The following is a 16,413-nucleotide window of genomic DNA, read 5'->3' on the forward strand; positions in this document are numbered from 1 at the left end:
GATGATATTACAATACGTGAAGCTACCGGTCTGACGAAAATGTTGAATGATTTCGAATTTTTGTTCATTCTCCACTCTTTTAATTTGATTTTTACATACACAGATCCCGTTTTCTCTATAATCCAGCATAAGTTATCAGATATAACTTATTGCAACGCCAGAATAACTTCTTTATTATCGACTCTGAAAAAATTTCGCACAGAAGATAAGTATTTCTTTCGCTTATATTCAGAAGTAGAAAAACTCCCAGAAGTAATTCCACCGAGTGCTAGACGTCGAAAACGTAAAATAGATTCCGAAATTCAGCTCACGGATAATTCCTCAATGAAACGGCTTTTTTGTGAAATTCTGGATTTAATTATAACTCAAATTGAAATAAGGTTTAAAGACATTTCATCACTTCATTTTTTGGAACTGATGAATTTTAATAAATTTGATATATACGTTCGTAATTTTCCGGAGTGTGGCCGACCCACATCTCGAGGGCACGAGCCGTCACTGCAAACGAAGGCACTCAGGCAATTGAAACCTTTTGATACTAGTCCTCCATGATGACCTTTATTCATGGTATCCGTTTGTCGCATTCTTCCCGGGACACCCTGTGTATATATTATTTATTACCTTCTGTTATTTCTTTTCTCTATGATATCTAGTGGAAGTTGGCTATAAAGTAGAGGTGCGAGATATAATGTATGTAATGAATGATCTTTGTGGAACTGTTTTTTTCATTTTCGACATGTGAAGATGATTTCCTTTTATTTCTATAATTCTTTGGAGGTATCCCAAGATTGTGTTGGTACTTTAAAAAAGGCACATCAATCCATAGAGCTATCTTACAGAGCATACTCTTGATAGTTCATATAACTTTTCTGTTGGGTAGGTGAGTGGCTTTCCGTAAATGTTTTTTATTATCCACTTTTGTAAAATTTCCACTTTTTTGTAGTAAAAGAAGTCGCTATTCCACCCCATACCAGTACACCATAGCTTATGAGTTTCAACTAACGCATAATACACTTTCATCATTTCATCTAGTTCGCATATCTCAAGGATTTAATTTTGCTTAGTTACCTTACTATTGTTTACTACTAATTTTGATTGTTTTTGCAATTTTAAATGTGAGCCTACCATTTTTTGAGTATTTCGTACTTGAAAAGATAAATTATTACCATTTTTCACTTTTTAAGCTGGAGAACAAGAGAACGAAGAAGATGTAAATGAATTTCAGATAATATGATAATTTTAAAAGAAAGTTTTCGTGGTGGAGAAAAACCTGTGATAGTGAAAAAGGAAGAAGAGAAAAGTTAATCGTTTTCGATGTTGGGGATCGAATCAGCTTCTATTGTTGGATTTGATTTAAAAAAAGAATATAATCGTGAATAAAACGACAAATAAATTCACTAATGGCGAAAAGGTAAATAGTGCATAAATTCTTTGTTGATTGAAGGTTTTTTCAAAAAACCATCCATAAGACAAATCGTGGCAAAATGTACTCAACTAACAAACCTAATTTTATAAGAAGCTGTAAGAACGGCATATCTGGTTTTGAGGGATGACTATGAATCGGAACTATGCTCATTTCACCCATTTACGAATTTGTTTTTTTATAGATGGCGCACCCTACCCTTAAATCACGGATACTGCAGGGTCCATAACACAGAGCACTAATTATATCTTAAAATAGAATATAGAATAGAATGTATCTTAGAATATTCCACAGTATAGTGATATATCCGTAGCATAGATAAGTCACAGATTTACTAATTTTCAGTTATTTTCTATACTTCGTTAATCTATGGTTATTCTATATTTCTATGGAATATTCAATGTAATGTATTTTAAAAATCAATAGAGAAGGAATGAACAATAATCCAAACATTTCTAGAATTAATTGAATAATTAAACTTATTTTCATGTACGTATCACGAAAATGAAGAAACAAAATGTGCGAACATTGTCGCTGGTAGTTTGTACATTTACTTATTTATTAATTGGTGCAGCTGTTTTTGATGCATTAGAGTCGAAAGAAGAAAGTAAAAGGGATGAATTACTTAAAGGTAATCCTTAATTGAAGAAACTGCTGATTTTTGAAAAAAAAAATTTCAGTTTCCTCTAACTCCCTTAGAAAGAAATATAATATTTCTGAAGAGGATTATAGAATGATAGAATTGGTGATAACAGAATATAAACCACATAAAGCTGGTCCACAATGGAAGTTTGCAGGTGCCTTCTATTTTGCAACCGTTGTTTTGGCTATGATAGGATATGGACATTCAACCCCAGTAACTGCTGGAGGAAAAGCTTTTTGTATGGGATATGCAATGGTAAACTTTAGATATTCTATAATATAATTGATAAGGTATTTGTTGTTTATTTATCAATCTGGTCTGGGTAATATAACATGTGAATAATTTTATTTAAGTTTTGAATCTTTTAGTTCTGGAATCCAGTAGAATTCTTCTATATTGTCCCCCTTTAGAGCCATGACTGAATAACATGATATCCTAGAAATAAAAATCACTGAAATTATATCGATACCACATTTATGATAATCTCATCATGATTCCCAGTATTCTTATGATATGCATCACTACAATGAGTTGTTTTTGTGACATTGTTGTCTGTAATTCATTTCCCATTCTCATTGGCATTACCTGCACCTATTGATAAACATTTAGTGAACAAATATTGTCTTAACAACTTCAACATTTGGAGAAGTTTCTTTAAATTCTACTATTTTATCTTGGATGTGAAGATTTTGTCAAGAATTCATAAGAATTAACTTCAGAATAGAATTAAGTGCCACTGCAAAAACAGCAATGGTTACTAGCAACAATATTACATCTATATGATTTTGAGGAATAAACTATTCTGCAAGCCGAAAAAAATATACTCTACTGCCCATTTCTTATTGTTATAGTTGAATAGATACTTAATCTACACTATTGATATAAATAAACTGCTTTAAATTGGAGTGAAATATTGCACTCCACTCAAGAATGGTCTACAGAATAATCTAATAAAAGACCATTTGTTTGGATTTTTCCTTTCTCAATCAATTCAAATCAGATGGTTGCAATCAAAGGAACAAGTATATCTCTTCAGAAGACCTTGTTTGGGTTGTTTTGTCTTCCAATGTCTCCAGGCTACAAAATGATATAAAAAACACTACAAATTTTAGGCTTGGTAATATTTCCTTTTGCTCAAGAAATATTCCAAATCCATGGGTTATTAAAAGAAAATGCAAATTATGGAATGAAAAAAAATAAAGAACTAATTGCTTTGGAATTGAACCTCTGACTGGAAATCTGTAGGAAGAATCGTAAACCTCTACGGCTAGACTAATCGAGTGTGATGGTGATAGTGGTTTTGATGCAGATGAATATCAGCATTACATTCAAAGAGGTATATTGAAAAATTCATAACTCCAAAACTAATTGAGCTAGAACCTTGCAGGGGAGAATGTTTTATTCAGTACAGATAGATTTGAAATTTTACCGGTGTGAACTTGGCAGACCGTTTGACAGGAACACCCGAAAGGCCTCTCGCAAAAAATTGAAGCGAAGCAATGAAATGGAATTCATGAAAATTATTTCAGGGAATTGATGAAGTTTTTGTTCCTGAATATCTGTATTTCCCTATTTCAGAAAGTATTCATCGAATCATAACCATATTTGGAAAGTTGCATTGTTACACCAATGTGCTTAACTACAATAAATCAGCAACTCGCAACGGGATACAGGGGGTAATTTTTCATCCCTTATATTAAATTATCAGTTTCTTGATTGCGAAAGTAGTCAACAGGAACCAATCGTGGGGCCAAATAGCGCACCAACCACCCCTTATCCAAGAAATCAATTACAACTTGTACCTGGAGCAAATTGAACCTCCCAGGGTTAGATCGAAGGAGGACTCAACGCTTTCCGCGAGAGCAGTGAAGGAGACCCAGAAACTAATTGAAGCAGCTACTATATCTGCCAAGACCCGCTCGAAAACAGATCAATAACACTAAACAATTCCAATTAGAATTTTTTTTTGTAGCACTGAATTTCTGGTTCTCCTGCGTCTTTGTATTGCTGGTTTGTTTGATATATTTTGTTTCTGCTTATAGTTCACTTTTATTTATCTATATTTGATCTTTATTTATGTTTTTTTATATTTCATGTTTACATTGTTTATAAGTTATTATGTATTTATATTTCATTTTTATTTTGTATAAAGCTTATCATTATTTACTCATTGTTATCATTGCAAGGTTATATGCTACTTTTTATGGATTTTCTATTTGCATACTGTGAATATTCGATTTGTTTCTTATATTCATACATCGTAAATCTTGTTTATTTTGATATATTTCTGTATACTTGGAATATTTAATTAATTCATTGCAAAATTGTTTATTTCGATTTCATAGCTTCTTTGAAAATAGCGATGTACGATCATTTTTGTCTGAGTTTTCTGATTTTGGTCATTTTATTTGTTTCAATGACTTTTTTATAGTGAATGTGACGAAAACTTGGCTGAATAACTCTATTTCTGATAACATAGTGGGTTTAAAGGGAATATCAATGATATCGACGCGCGATTCTAGGGGAGGTGGCGTAGCTCTATATGTGAAAAATTTCCACAAATCTTCTTTGGTTTATGCTTATTCTAACATTGATCGGAGCAAGTTTGGGTGAAGTATAATAAATCTCTCGCCATTATAGACATCCTGGATTTTTTTATTTTTGAATCAATATATCAGACCAATCAAGCTTTGTCACAGGATTTTCCGGAAGTTGATGGAATTGTGTGACTGGGTGATTTTAATATGAACTTCTCCAAAGGGCAAAGTATTTCTTTTGAGCAGTCGTTTAATGTGATGGAGAGTTTAGGGCTGAGGCATCATATTGATGAACCTACCAGGTTAACCAGTCGCTCTTCAACTCTCATTGATCATGTGTTTATTTCAGGCTCTCTTGAGCTGGTACGATGGATGCGGAGGGTATATCAGATCAAAGATTGTTGTTCTGCTGAATTCGTGTTAGAAAGTTGAGAAATTTGTAACGTTCAAAGATTTTTGTTGTTTTTGGAGGATGACATCAAGAGAGAGCTCAATTTATTGGACTGGAATCTATTTTATTCGAATAATTCTGTCGATTATAAAATCACTTATTTCACCACAAAAATCACCTCTTTATTTAATCAATACACACCAGATGGTCCGAGTCACCGAAAAAGAGCGCCTTGGTTGACTGACGTCATTCAAATTATGAAAGAAGGAAGGCACAAAAATTTGAGGAATTACACATTGAGTGTTATTCGTAGAGGAAAAAAGGCACATATTTATTTCATCTCTAGATCCACTGGTAATTCGTGAACCTTATGGAAGGATGGAAGCAACTCAAAAACCTTAATACTGTACCAAATGGAATGAATACTCTTCCACCTGAGTTTAATAATAATGTTGAAGAAATGAACAAACATTTCCTTTCGATTACTGTCAGCTTGAACGAGGATTGTACTGAGATGACATCTCATTATGAAAACACCAAATACAATTTCGAAGGTTATTTTGAATTTCGTCTTCCCAGTTCACAAGATATCACTAAAATAATTTATAAATTGATATCTAATGTTGTTGGTGGCGAATCTGGGAATATGACTCGATTGTGTATGCCGCAGATAATGTACACCTCGTTAATACTTGTTTAGAACTCGGTTACTATCCTTCATCTTGGAAAACGGTGGTAACAGGTCCCCTAGCAAAGGTTACTCAACCAAAATCTATTAGTGATCTCCAACCAACTAGTATCCTTCTTTTCTTGTCGAAAATTTTGGTGAAATGAGTGTACAAGAAACTCTATGAGTACAGCACATCTCTTAATATACTACCAATCCACCAATCTGGTTTTAGGAGTGGGCACAGTGTTCCTACGGCGCTGGCTCAAATTCACATACTGGATGATGTCCGAAAGATTGGGATAATGTTCTTGTTACTGCTCTTCTCTTGGATTCTACTTGGGCCTTTTATACTATCAACCTTGGTCTCTTTTTTTAGAATATCATGGATTTTCCCATATACCTCTCAAATTTTTGAAATTAGGGATAGAGACAAGAACGAAGAGAAGAAAGGGAGTGTAAGCTAACGAGCGTTCATTAAAATTTGTGGTCAAGACTGCGGTGGAGAAATTAGAGTTGACTTTCTGTGATTACAAGTAGCGCTTAGCTCAAACCATATCGTTATATGGTACCAGCTAAGCGCTACTCGTTGTCACAGAAATCAAATCTACTTTCTCCACAGCACTCTTGACCATGAATTTTAATGAACGCTCGTTATTAGAATCAGAACAAAAAAAATTGAACTGCTTCAAATAACACAAAATAACTAAAAACAATGTGAAATTACTCCCAAAGTACCTATTTCTCCTAGTTATGTTATCATGCATATATGTTTTTTTTTCAATATTAATTTTGTCGCATTTATCGGAATATCGAAAAAAAAGTAGGACAAGCTAATAGAATTAGAACAAATAACCTAAAAATAATACTTCAGAAGTACCTATTTGTCTAATTATGTTATAGAAGATTTTTGTGGGATTTTTCGGTATATTTGTATATACATTTCAATAAATTTGATTTGATTTGACATATTTATTCTAGTTATGTTAACATAGAAGATTTTTTATATTATTTATTATCGGATTTTTTGGATTATTTTTACATTATTTGTTGCAATAAATTTTTGAAGAGTACATAGATTCTTATTTATATCGAAAGTCAAATATAAAAAACATGTTCAATCTGTTGTTATTATGTTTAGGGAACAATGGCAAGTTAATTTATCCTAGTGGTAACACTGATCATATTCTATGATTGTATCAATGACATGTATTGCGCAGCCGCATATAGTCTTGTCTTGTCTATGAGTAGTACGTCATAAGTTGAAAAAAAAAAAAAACTTGGAAGCCGTTGTTCTCCTGTTCTGTTTAAGAATAAAACTTATATTATAAAAGTGTTAAAACAGTTATTCGATCCACTAAACCCACGTTTAAAAACAGGTTATGTGCCCAGTCGTGCAACTGGAATAAAAACAATTTAACGATACGTTTTTCGAGTGTGTGAAAAGTAAAATCGAAAAAACCACGTGTGGTGTAAAATGGCAGATAACACGACCACGACGACATTAAAATTAAATGGTGATAATTGGCCCATATGGAAGTTTCAAACCAGTATTATATTAAAAGGACGAGGTCTTTTCGAGATCGCGGATGGTTCAAGAATAAAACCCAGTTCAGGAGATGAACTTAACAAATGGCTCAAGGACGACGCAAAAACTCAAGAATTGTTGGTTACACGTATGGAAGAAGGTCCTCTAACTCACTTACTGTCATGTGAATCTGCGAAAGAAATGTGGACCAAATTAAAAACGGTATATGATAAAGAATCAGTTGTAAGTGTGCATTTGCTACAACAAAGGTTTTTCATGCTCGACTTTGATTCCTCTGTGAATACATTTATATCCAAAATTGAGGAAATAAAAACCAAATTAAAGACTGCAGGTGAAGTTCTGTCAGATAAAATGATAATTACTAAAATCTTGATGACCTTGCCAGAACATTTTAAACACTTCAGATCAGCATGGGAGTCAGTTCCAGATAAAAATCAAACATTGGAAGAGTTAACCTCTAGATTATTGCTTGAAGAAGAAAGATGCAAAACAGTAGAGTCGACAACAGCACTAGTAAGCAAAACGAGTTCTCAGAATAATCCAACCAAAAAATGCTACATCTGTGCAAAAGCTGGTCACATAGCAAAGAACTGTTACTTTCGAACTAAGAACTCTAAGAATGATAAGGCTGATAAAACAAATAAATTTTGCAGTTACTGCCGAAAACAAGGACATCTAGTTCAGACTTGTTGGATCAAGAAGAAAAAGGAAGAACCGTCGAATAAGAATCCTGTCAAAGAAGAAGTGGAACACAACGCTTTTATGGTATATTCAGATGGTGTAAAATCAGGTGATTGGTACCTTGACTCGGGAGCCACTGAACATATGACATGGGATAGAAGCTTGTTCGAGAAAATGTTCGAGGATCGAACCCCTAGGATGGTGCAAGTTGGAAATGGGCAAACATTGGAGGTAAGAGGATATGGAAATATTAAAATGTGGTCCTATAATGGAAGAAAATTCATTGAAACGTCATTATCGAATGTTTTGTATATACCTGACCTAAAATTTAATTTATTCTCGGCTGGATGTGCTCTTGATAAGGGATATTTCATGTCATCTGATAATTCATCATGTAAGTTTTTTGATAAATATGGAAATATTAGAGCCCAGGCACTAAGACAGAATAAATTATATAAAATGCAGTTCAAGAAGGAAATGTATGAAAACAAAATAGAAAATGAATTAACTAATAATATTTCTGAATGTATGACAGTTAAAAATATAGAAAATTTAGAGACTTGGCATCACAGATTAGCACATCAAAATATTAAGTACATCAAAGATTTCCTTAAAAAAATGAATGTTGAGTATATAAACAATGAATTTATTTGTGAATACTGTTTATCGGGCAAACAACATAAATTAAAATTTCAACATAGTGAATCACGAGCTACTGTACCTTTAGAGCTAGTTCATGCAGATGTGTGTGGTCCTATGGAAACACCTTCGTTAGGAGGAGCTCGATATTTTTTATTATTTAAAGATGACTACACCTCATATAGACATGTTTATTTCCTAAAGCAGAAATCTGAAGTAGCAAAAGCAATTGAAAATTATATATCTATGGCAGAAAGGCAAACTGGTGCAAAGATGAAAGTTTTGAGGACAGACAATGGTTTAGAATTTGTGAACAAACAGGTAACGGAATGTCTGCAAAGCAGAGGTATATGCCACCAACGCACAGTGGTATATACTCCCCAACAAAATGGAAGGGCGGAACGAGAAAACCGAACATTGGTTGAAGCAGCCAGGACAATGTTACATAGCAATAAAAATTTGACAAAAATGTTTTGGGCAGAAGCAATAAATACCGCTACATATGTTCTGAATCGCTCTGGTCCAAGCATTGTTCAGTTTAAAACTCCTTTTGAATTATGGAATCAAAAGGAATATAAGATGGAAAATTTTAATATTTTTGGAAGTAGAGTTTCAGTACTAGTACCTAAGGAAAATAGATTGAAGTGGGACACAAAAAATGAACAAGGATACTTCCTTGGTTATGGAGAAGACACAAAGGGATTTAGAGTGTATTTACCTGATAAAAACAAGGTTGTCATACAGAGGGATGTAATATTCCTACCAGAAAAAGTTCAAGAAACAAAAGGTAAAATAACTGAATTCTGTAATATTGAAGAAAATCAAGACTTGGAGTTAGAAGATACCCAAATTGATAATATTGTACACGATGAAGAGACAATTACCGATGAAGAAGAGTTGGATCCAGAAATCAGTGAAGAAATAGTGAATGGAAGATATAACCTGAGAAGAAACTTAAGAGGAAACCCAAGGTTTGAAGATTTTGAAATGGATTTGGATAGTTTGTTGTTGACAGTTACAGAAGATGACGAACCAACATGCTATGAAGATGCTATGAAAAGCGTTGAGGCTGAGCAATGGAGGAAGGCAATGGAGGAGGAAGTAAAATCGTTGCAAGAAAATGAATCGTTTGAAGTAGTGTGTGATAGTGATGTTAAAAGGCCTGTCATAGAGTGCAAATGGGTGTATAAGAGGAAGAAAGACGAGTTCGGTAGTGTCACGAAATTCAAAGCAAGACTTGTTGCAAAAGGTTTTCAACAGACAATTCCATTAAACGGCGATATTTATAGTCCAGTAGCGAAATTAACTTCTGTAAGAATTTTCTTAGCTATATGCAATAATTTAAATTTCAGGATACATCAACTTGATGTATGTAGTGCTTTTTTAAATGGAGAAATAGATGATGATGTATATATTTTATTACCTAAAGGTTTTAATACTGACACAGGAAAATTTGCAAAGCTAAGGAAGTCCTTATATGGATTACGATCCTCACCAAAAAATTGGTATAAAAAATTTAATGATTTAATGATGACATTGAACTTTGTAAGATCTCAAAATGAATACTGTATTTACTACAAAATTTCAGGCTGTTCAAAGATTTTTGTATTGATCTATGTTGATGATCTATTAATTGCCGGATCAGATGAAAAAGAGGTTGATGATCTAAAAGTTACTTTGAATCAACACTTTAAAATGAAAGACTTAGGAGGTATCAGTTATTTTTTGGGTATGCACATCACACAAAATGTATTGAAAAATGAAATCATAATCAACCAAACTTTATATCTAAAGAAAATGTTGAAAATTTTTAAAATGGAAAACTGTAAACCTTGTAATACCCCTATGGAACCAAATTTTAGACATGATGATCTTAAACGCAAAAATTCTGAAAGTATAGAAATTGAAGAAAGATGTAGAGCAGCAATAGGTTCTATAATGTATGCCATGTTATGCTCTCGCCCAGATCTATGTATAAGCATAAGTATCCTAAGTAGATATCAATCAACTGCAAGTTCACAACTTTGGCAATCGATTAAACGAGTTTTAAGATATGTTCAAAAAACACAAAATTTAAGTTTAGTTTTTAGAAAAACTGATTTTCAGAATGAAATTGAAGGATATGCTGATGCAGATTGGGCTGGGGATAGAACAGACAGGAAATCTACGTCTGGTTATGTATTTAAAGTTTTTGGGTGCACAGTCAGTTGGTGCTCTAGAAAACAATCATCCGTAGCTCTGTCTTCAACAGAAGCGGAATATATAGCTTTAAGCTTAGCCATAAGTGAAGCTTGTTGGCTTAAGAGTTTAATTAGTGATTTAAAAATTTGTGATAGTTTAAATGTCATGATTTATGAAGATAATCAATCGGCTATCAAAGTGTGTAGGAACCCAGAGTTCCACAAGAGACTCAAACATATTGATATTCGTTATCATTTCATTCGAGACAAAATAAATGATAAAACAGTTTCACTAAAGTATATTCCAACCAAACTGCAACTCGCAGATTTGTTCACGAAACCGCTGTCTCTAAGTTCATTCAATAATTTTACAATCAACTGCAATGTATTTTAAGAAATTTTTTTGGGTAACTTACCATTGAGGGGGAGTGTTGTTATTATGTTTAGGGAACAATGGCAAGTTAATTTATCCTAGTGGTAACACTGATCATATTCTATGATTGTATCAATGACATGTATTGCGCAGCCGCATATAGTCTTGTCTTGTCTATGAGTAGTACGTCATAAGTTGAAAAAAAAAAAAAAACTTGGAAGCCGTTGTTCTCCTGTTCTGTTTAAGAATAAAACTTATATTATAAAAGTGTTAAAACAGTTATTCGATCCACTAAACCCACGTTTAAAAACACAATCAATTACCATATTAAAAATTTCATCTCTTCTGGTTAAATTTCCAGCTGGTTCATCTAATTCATTTCAGGCCATGGTTCAGGTTCTTCAAAATAAAAATCTTCCCCTTCATCATTTGAGAAAATGCACAAATTATGTGAAACAGATGCAGAAGTTACTAAAGCAACAATTAATTCTTTAGAATTATTATTAAAATTCTGCAGTCTGCGCCAACGGAATGTTCAACAATAATACGAATTTTAGACAATTTTTCATTAAATCGTTTATATATGCTGTGTACATCCTGAAATGCTTTTTATAAAATTCTTCTGAGTAGGAAGGTACAGTAATTTCAAAAAATTGATTGTTCATGCATTTCTCTTGGTGCATCTTCATTACTTAAAATTAAATAAGTATCACTACCATAATCATGACTACAACTACTGGAACTTAATCTCAATGGTGGATCCATGAATATATTCTGACGAACTCGTAAGCCCTACGCCACTGCCTCTTTCTAGAAGGTACCGGACACAGAGATCGACAGAAAGATCAATATCTGCCTGTTAATTCATTTTCTAACCTTCAAAATGAGATGCTAACTAGAAAATAAATAGTTTTAACTGAAAATATAACCCGCAAACACTCAAACGAATATTTTTGAATCTATAAAGAGGAAGAAAAATGACAAGTACCTAATTTAAATGTGTTCTTTCGTCGAATCTGAAACTATAATCTAGTAGCGACGCCAGCTTTCAAAAACAGGGGTGGCCAAGAGGGGCCGGATTTTTTGGGGGGCCAAAGTAAAGCGAACTTAGCAAGTTTTTATTTCCAGAAATCGGAAGTAGTCCATTCATGAATTATGACATCCCAGGCGGCTGTGGGAAATCGAAATTGAGTTATTAATGGCTCTATCAGTAATATTTTGAATTGTAGAATTCGGGTTGATGTTCAAATTGTCATTAACAGAAGATTGAATTTAGTTAAGTTTGCTTGTTTTGATCCAAGAAATTGTGAAAATAATTGTATCAGTTTTGAACACCTATCGATTTGTTAATTTGAGTATTTCTCTGAGTACTGTTAGAAAAAAGAAGAAGGCAAATCATTACAGCCTGGAACAAATCCAGTGCAATACGATATCACCTTCGAAGTTTGGAGAGTTGATCTCGAGCCAAGTTTATGTAGGTGAGCCTCTTCTCAAGGGATTACCGTGTTTTGTCCCGAGATCGCTGGTGGACTCTTCAGTTAGGCTAACCAGCGATCAAACTTCTTGAAGAAAACGGTGTTGTGGAAAGAATGACTAGAACCATTATGGATAAAACTAGATCACAATGATGCAAGAATCACCCTGTGATTATCGTTTTTGGGCTGAAGCTCTCAATACTTCAGTAAAATTGATCAACTGTTAATCCACGAAGTTATTCAAGGATATGACACCTAATAAAGTGATCTGATAAAGAAATAATTCTCAAACCTGATAATATTTTGGGCCAGTAGCCAGTGTTTATACCGAAGCAATAACCTTATATGGTTTGAAACAAAGCCATTACCGAAACTGGGGTTCTGTGTTGAAGCTATGGGTTTATCATCAACTTCAGAAGATCGCTGTATAATTTATAAAGAAGGAGTGTCAAAACTGAATATTCTGATACACCAATTCTGAAGTATTTTATTGAACCCTGTAACATAAGCTTTTTGTCATTGATTGATTGTCAATATAATTATTGTCTTCCCTGTTGAATAATTCTTCATATCTATTGCAACTCAAATATCTAACTGACTTGGTACGCATATTTCAATTTTCACTTTCTTCACTAATATTTTGTAAACTATTCGGAATAAAGTGAGAGTTGAAACAAAAATAGTTCCGAATTGACTACTCAATCATATAAGAAAAGAAAAAATTTTTTCAGAACAAATTATTTTTATTCTCTGTATAACAGGATATATAATTAGGTCGCTAAAATTTTTCATCTCAGTAAAAGTATCGAATAATATCATTACATATCTCAATTCAAAATGACCCAGTTCTATAAAAACCGCTTAAAAGGCACTCTGTATCTATATCTTAAAACAAAATTCTGTATGTCGATCCATTTGAAGTTCTCCATGTATCAAAGCCAATGTTTGTACTTCTCAAACTATATACAGTGTGAGAGTTTTACTTTATTTTAGGTTGGCATTCCTTTGGGATTGGTCATGTTTCAAAGTATAGGAGAACGACTCAATAAATTTGCTTCAATTGTTATTCGCCAAATAAAAAAGTATCTGAATTGTGTTAAAATAGAAGCAACAGAAATGAATCTAATGTTTGCAACTGGAATGCTTTCGTCGATAATAATCACTACGGGTGCTGCAGTCTTCTCCCGATATGAAGGATGGACATATTTTGATAGTTTCTATTATTGCTTTGTCACTTTAACTACAATAGGATTTGGAGATTATGTAGCTCTTCAGGTAAATTACTTATTTTTTACTCGACGAAATAGAACCATTGAATTATTTTTCAGAATGACAATGCCTTGAAGGACAAACCAGGATATGTTGCATTGAGCTTGGTATTCATACTATTCGGCTTAGCAGTTGTTGCTGCTAGTATAAATTTGCTTGTTCTACGTTTTATGACTATGTGAGTACTGAAAAATAATATTTATAATATGGAGGAACTTTCGTAACACGAAACGTTATTTCTAACAATCCGAAAAAAATTAAATTGGTGTGTTTTGCAGTATTTAAACAAAAGTTTATCTATACTCTTATATCACCATCAATATAGATAGTTATGAAATGTAGGTAACTCTAAAAACACATCACTTAAATTTGAAATCAGTTCTACTAATTTAATCATTAACTTTTTCATTATTTAATCCACTATTTTGATTATTTATATACTGAAAATAGTATAAAAATATTAGAAAATGTGTTGGAATTAGTAATTGCAAAAACCCTGCGCTCTTGAACAACAACACATATGCAATAGATATCCGTTGTTAGGTTTGATTGAAATGAAAACGTTAAAATATTTACTCAGAAATAGTGAATCAAACAGTGAAAAAAATGAAATTATTTATTTATTTTTTTAATTAGGAATGCTGAGGATATTCGCAGGGATGAACAAGATCTCCAATCCTCATCTCATCATGTTCTCACGCTTGATGGGGAGGTCATGGCTGTGAATGGAAAACTCTTAGCAGGACATGCTTACATGGAAGAATCTGAAATTGATCAAATATCGGTTTGTTCATGTAATTGTTTGGGCTTGAATCATGGGGACAATAGAGAATTATTATTGAATACTAGCTATCATCCTTCTCATACTGTTTTAATGACAAATTTCAATGTGAAAAGAGCGTCTGTATGACAACTCTGAATGGTTATCATCTTCCTCAAAAAAAAAGGTTGAAATGATGAAACAAAGTAACTTCCACTTGCGAGATCTTGGGTCTGCAGACATTTTCTCTTCGATTGTTTATAATGATATATGTAGGATATTGTATTTGTAAATTATTACAATTCCGACAATCTTCTATATTCTGAATAGACCAGTAGCCGTCTGTCATTATATTCCGTTCAATTCATCAGAAATTATATATGAACTGAATTGTGATTAATTGTAAAAGTTCGCAGTGTCTCAAATCATTATTTGGTTGTTAAACGGCGCCAGACAGATAGCGAGAATTCGAACTATTCTGAAAAGCGCCACCTTACAGAAAGAACTCTGGTAACCAAAGCAACAGGTGGACTATCTCAAAAATTCTGAAACAAAATCGAATCAGTGCACACACCAGGGTTTCTATGCATCTTAGTCCATAATAATTATATAACGAGCGTTCAAATAAATTATGATCAAGAGTGCTGTGACAAGTTGAAGTTTTGTGTACAATTAAGTTGAGCGCAATAGATTGGTACAGTACACTAGACCACAAACGTTCGTTTGTTTGACAATTTATAAAATATCTGACAGTTTTTTTGGAATATATTCATATTATGGACAGTGACAGCGGCTTGGAAGTAGGTACTCCTCCAGATGGTTGGTTGCTATGAAAATGTATACTTAATTATGTCCATAATAATCATAGTTTGACATGCTCATGAAATTTCTGACAAATATAGGAAAATATCGGATATGTTTGTATTATGGGCAGTGATAGCGATTTAGAAGTATGGTATATCCAAAGTCACTTGGAGGAAGCCTGAATATTTCAATTCTACAAGGGTTGTCCAAGTTTTCAGAAATTCCTTTGGAAATTATGAAAATATTGCAGGGGCGGATCCAGGCGATGTCTGAGGGGGGGCCATATAAAGTCACGGCTCATATCAATTAGCAAAATAGCGGAATTTTTTGTTGGTGCCTATCGAGACAAGTGTTTTTTTTATAGAAAGATGTATTTTAGTGAATTATATCATATTCAGTTTCCAAAATTTTTGTAGTACAAAAACAAGTTCAAACAATTTCATGAATATATGTATTTATTTCATGAGAAAACACGGGCACAAGAAAGTATGAGGTATAGAAAAAAATCATTATTTTTGCATAAAAATCAAGACTTCAATTACCACAGTTAGAATGATCCGATTCAGGTCGAATATGCGCCGTTTTGTTCTATAACTTGTTGCTATGTTGAATGTTTGTGTATGCCTTATCATTGAAGCCCTAGTCGCTATTGGCAAAAAATTGAGACAGTCGAATTTCACAAGCCTCTGTTGAAACGAATTTTTCATCAGCAAAATTGTTTGCCAAGGACAGCAAGAGATGGTAATCACTTGGGGCCAGGTCCGGACTATAAGGTGGATGCGTAAGAACCTCTGGCGAGTCACTATCGATGTGTGTGGCCTCACGTTGTCCCTCATGGAACAAAATTCCTCTCCTATTAGTTGCTTCTGGGCGATTGCTTCCTTCAGAAGGTCCAAATGTTGACAGTACAGTTTCAAGTCAATATTTGTGCCTTAGGGGAGCAGGTTATGTAGATAATTCCCTGCCAATCCCACCAAATACACAGCAAAACCTTCCTGACCGTTTCCGACTAGGACCGTTTT

General features: G+C 33.4%; 1 protein-coding gene and 1 long non-coding RNA gene across 2 annotated transcripts; one reads left to right on the plus strand and one right to left on the minus strand.

Moving 5' to 3' along the window:
* The first annotated feature begins 551 nt into the window (after window positions 1-551).
* Window positions 552-15,230, plus strand: LOC123671466 (two pore potassium channel protein sup-9). The gene is made up of 6 exons (XM_045605323.1): window positions 552-1,411; window positions 1,608-2,054; window positions 2,104-2,321; window positions 13,552-13,833; window positions 13,887-14,005; window positions 14,464-15,230. Exons 2-6 carry the CDS (start codon window positions 1,928-1,930, stop codon window positions 14,735-14,737), a joined length of 1,020 nt encoding a protein of 339 aa, XP_045461279.1. The 5' UTR covers window positions 552-1,411; window positions 1,608-1,927; the 3' UTR covers window positions 14,738-15,230.
* On the minus strand, window positions 2,245-6,259 carry LOC123671468. Its single transcript, XR_006746111.1, has 2 exons — window positions 5,883-6,259; window positions 2,245-2,501 (listed from the first exon to the last, which is right to left on the minus strand). It is a non-coding gene; the product is annotated as an uncharacterized LOC123671468 (long non-coding RNA).
* Window positions 15,231-16,413: the final 1,183 nt, after the last annotated feature.

This window comes from Harmonia axyridis, chromosome 1, assembly GCF_914767665.1.
Source record: "Harmonia axyridis chromosome 1, icHarAxyr1.1, whole genome shotgun sequence".
NCBI lineage: Eukaryota > Metazoa > Arthropoda > Insecta > Coleoptera > Coccinellidae > Harmonia > Harmonia axyridis.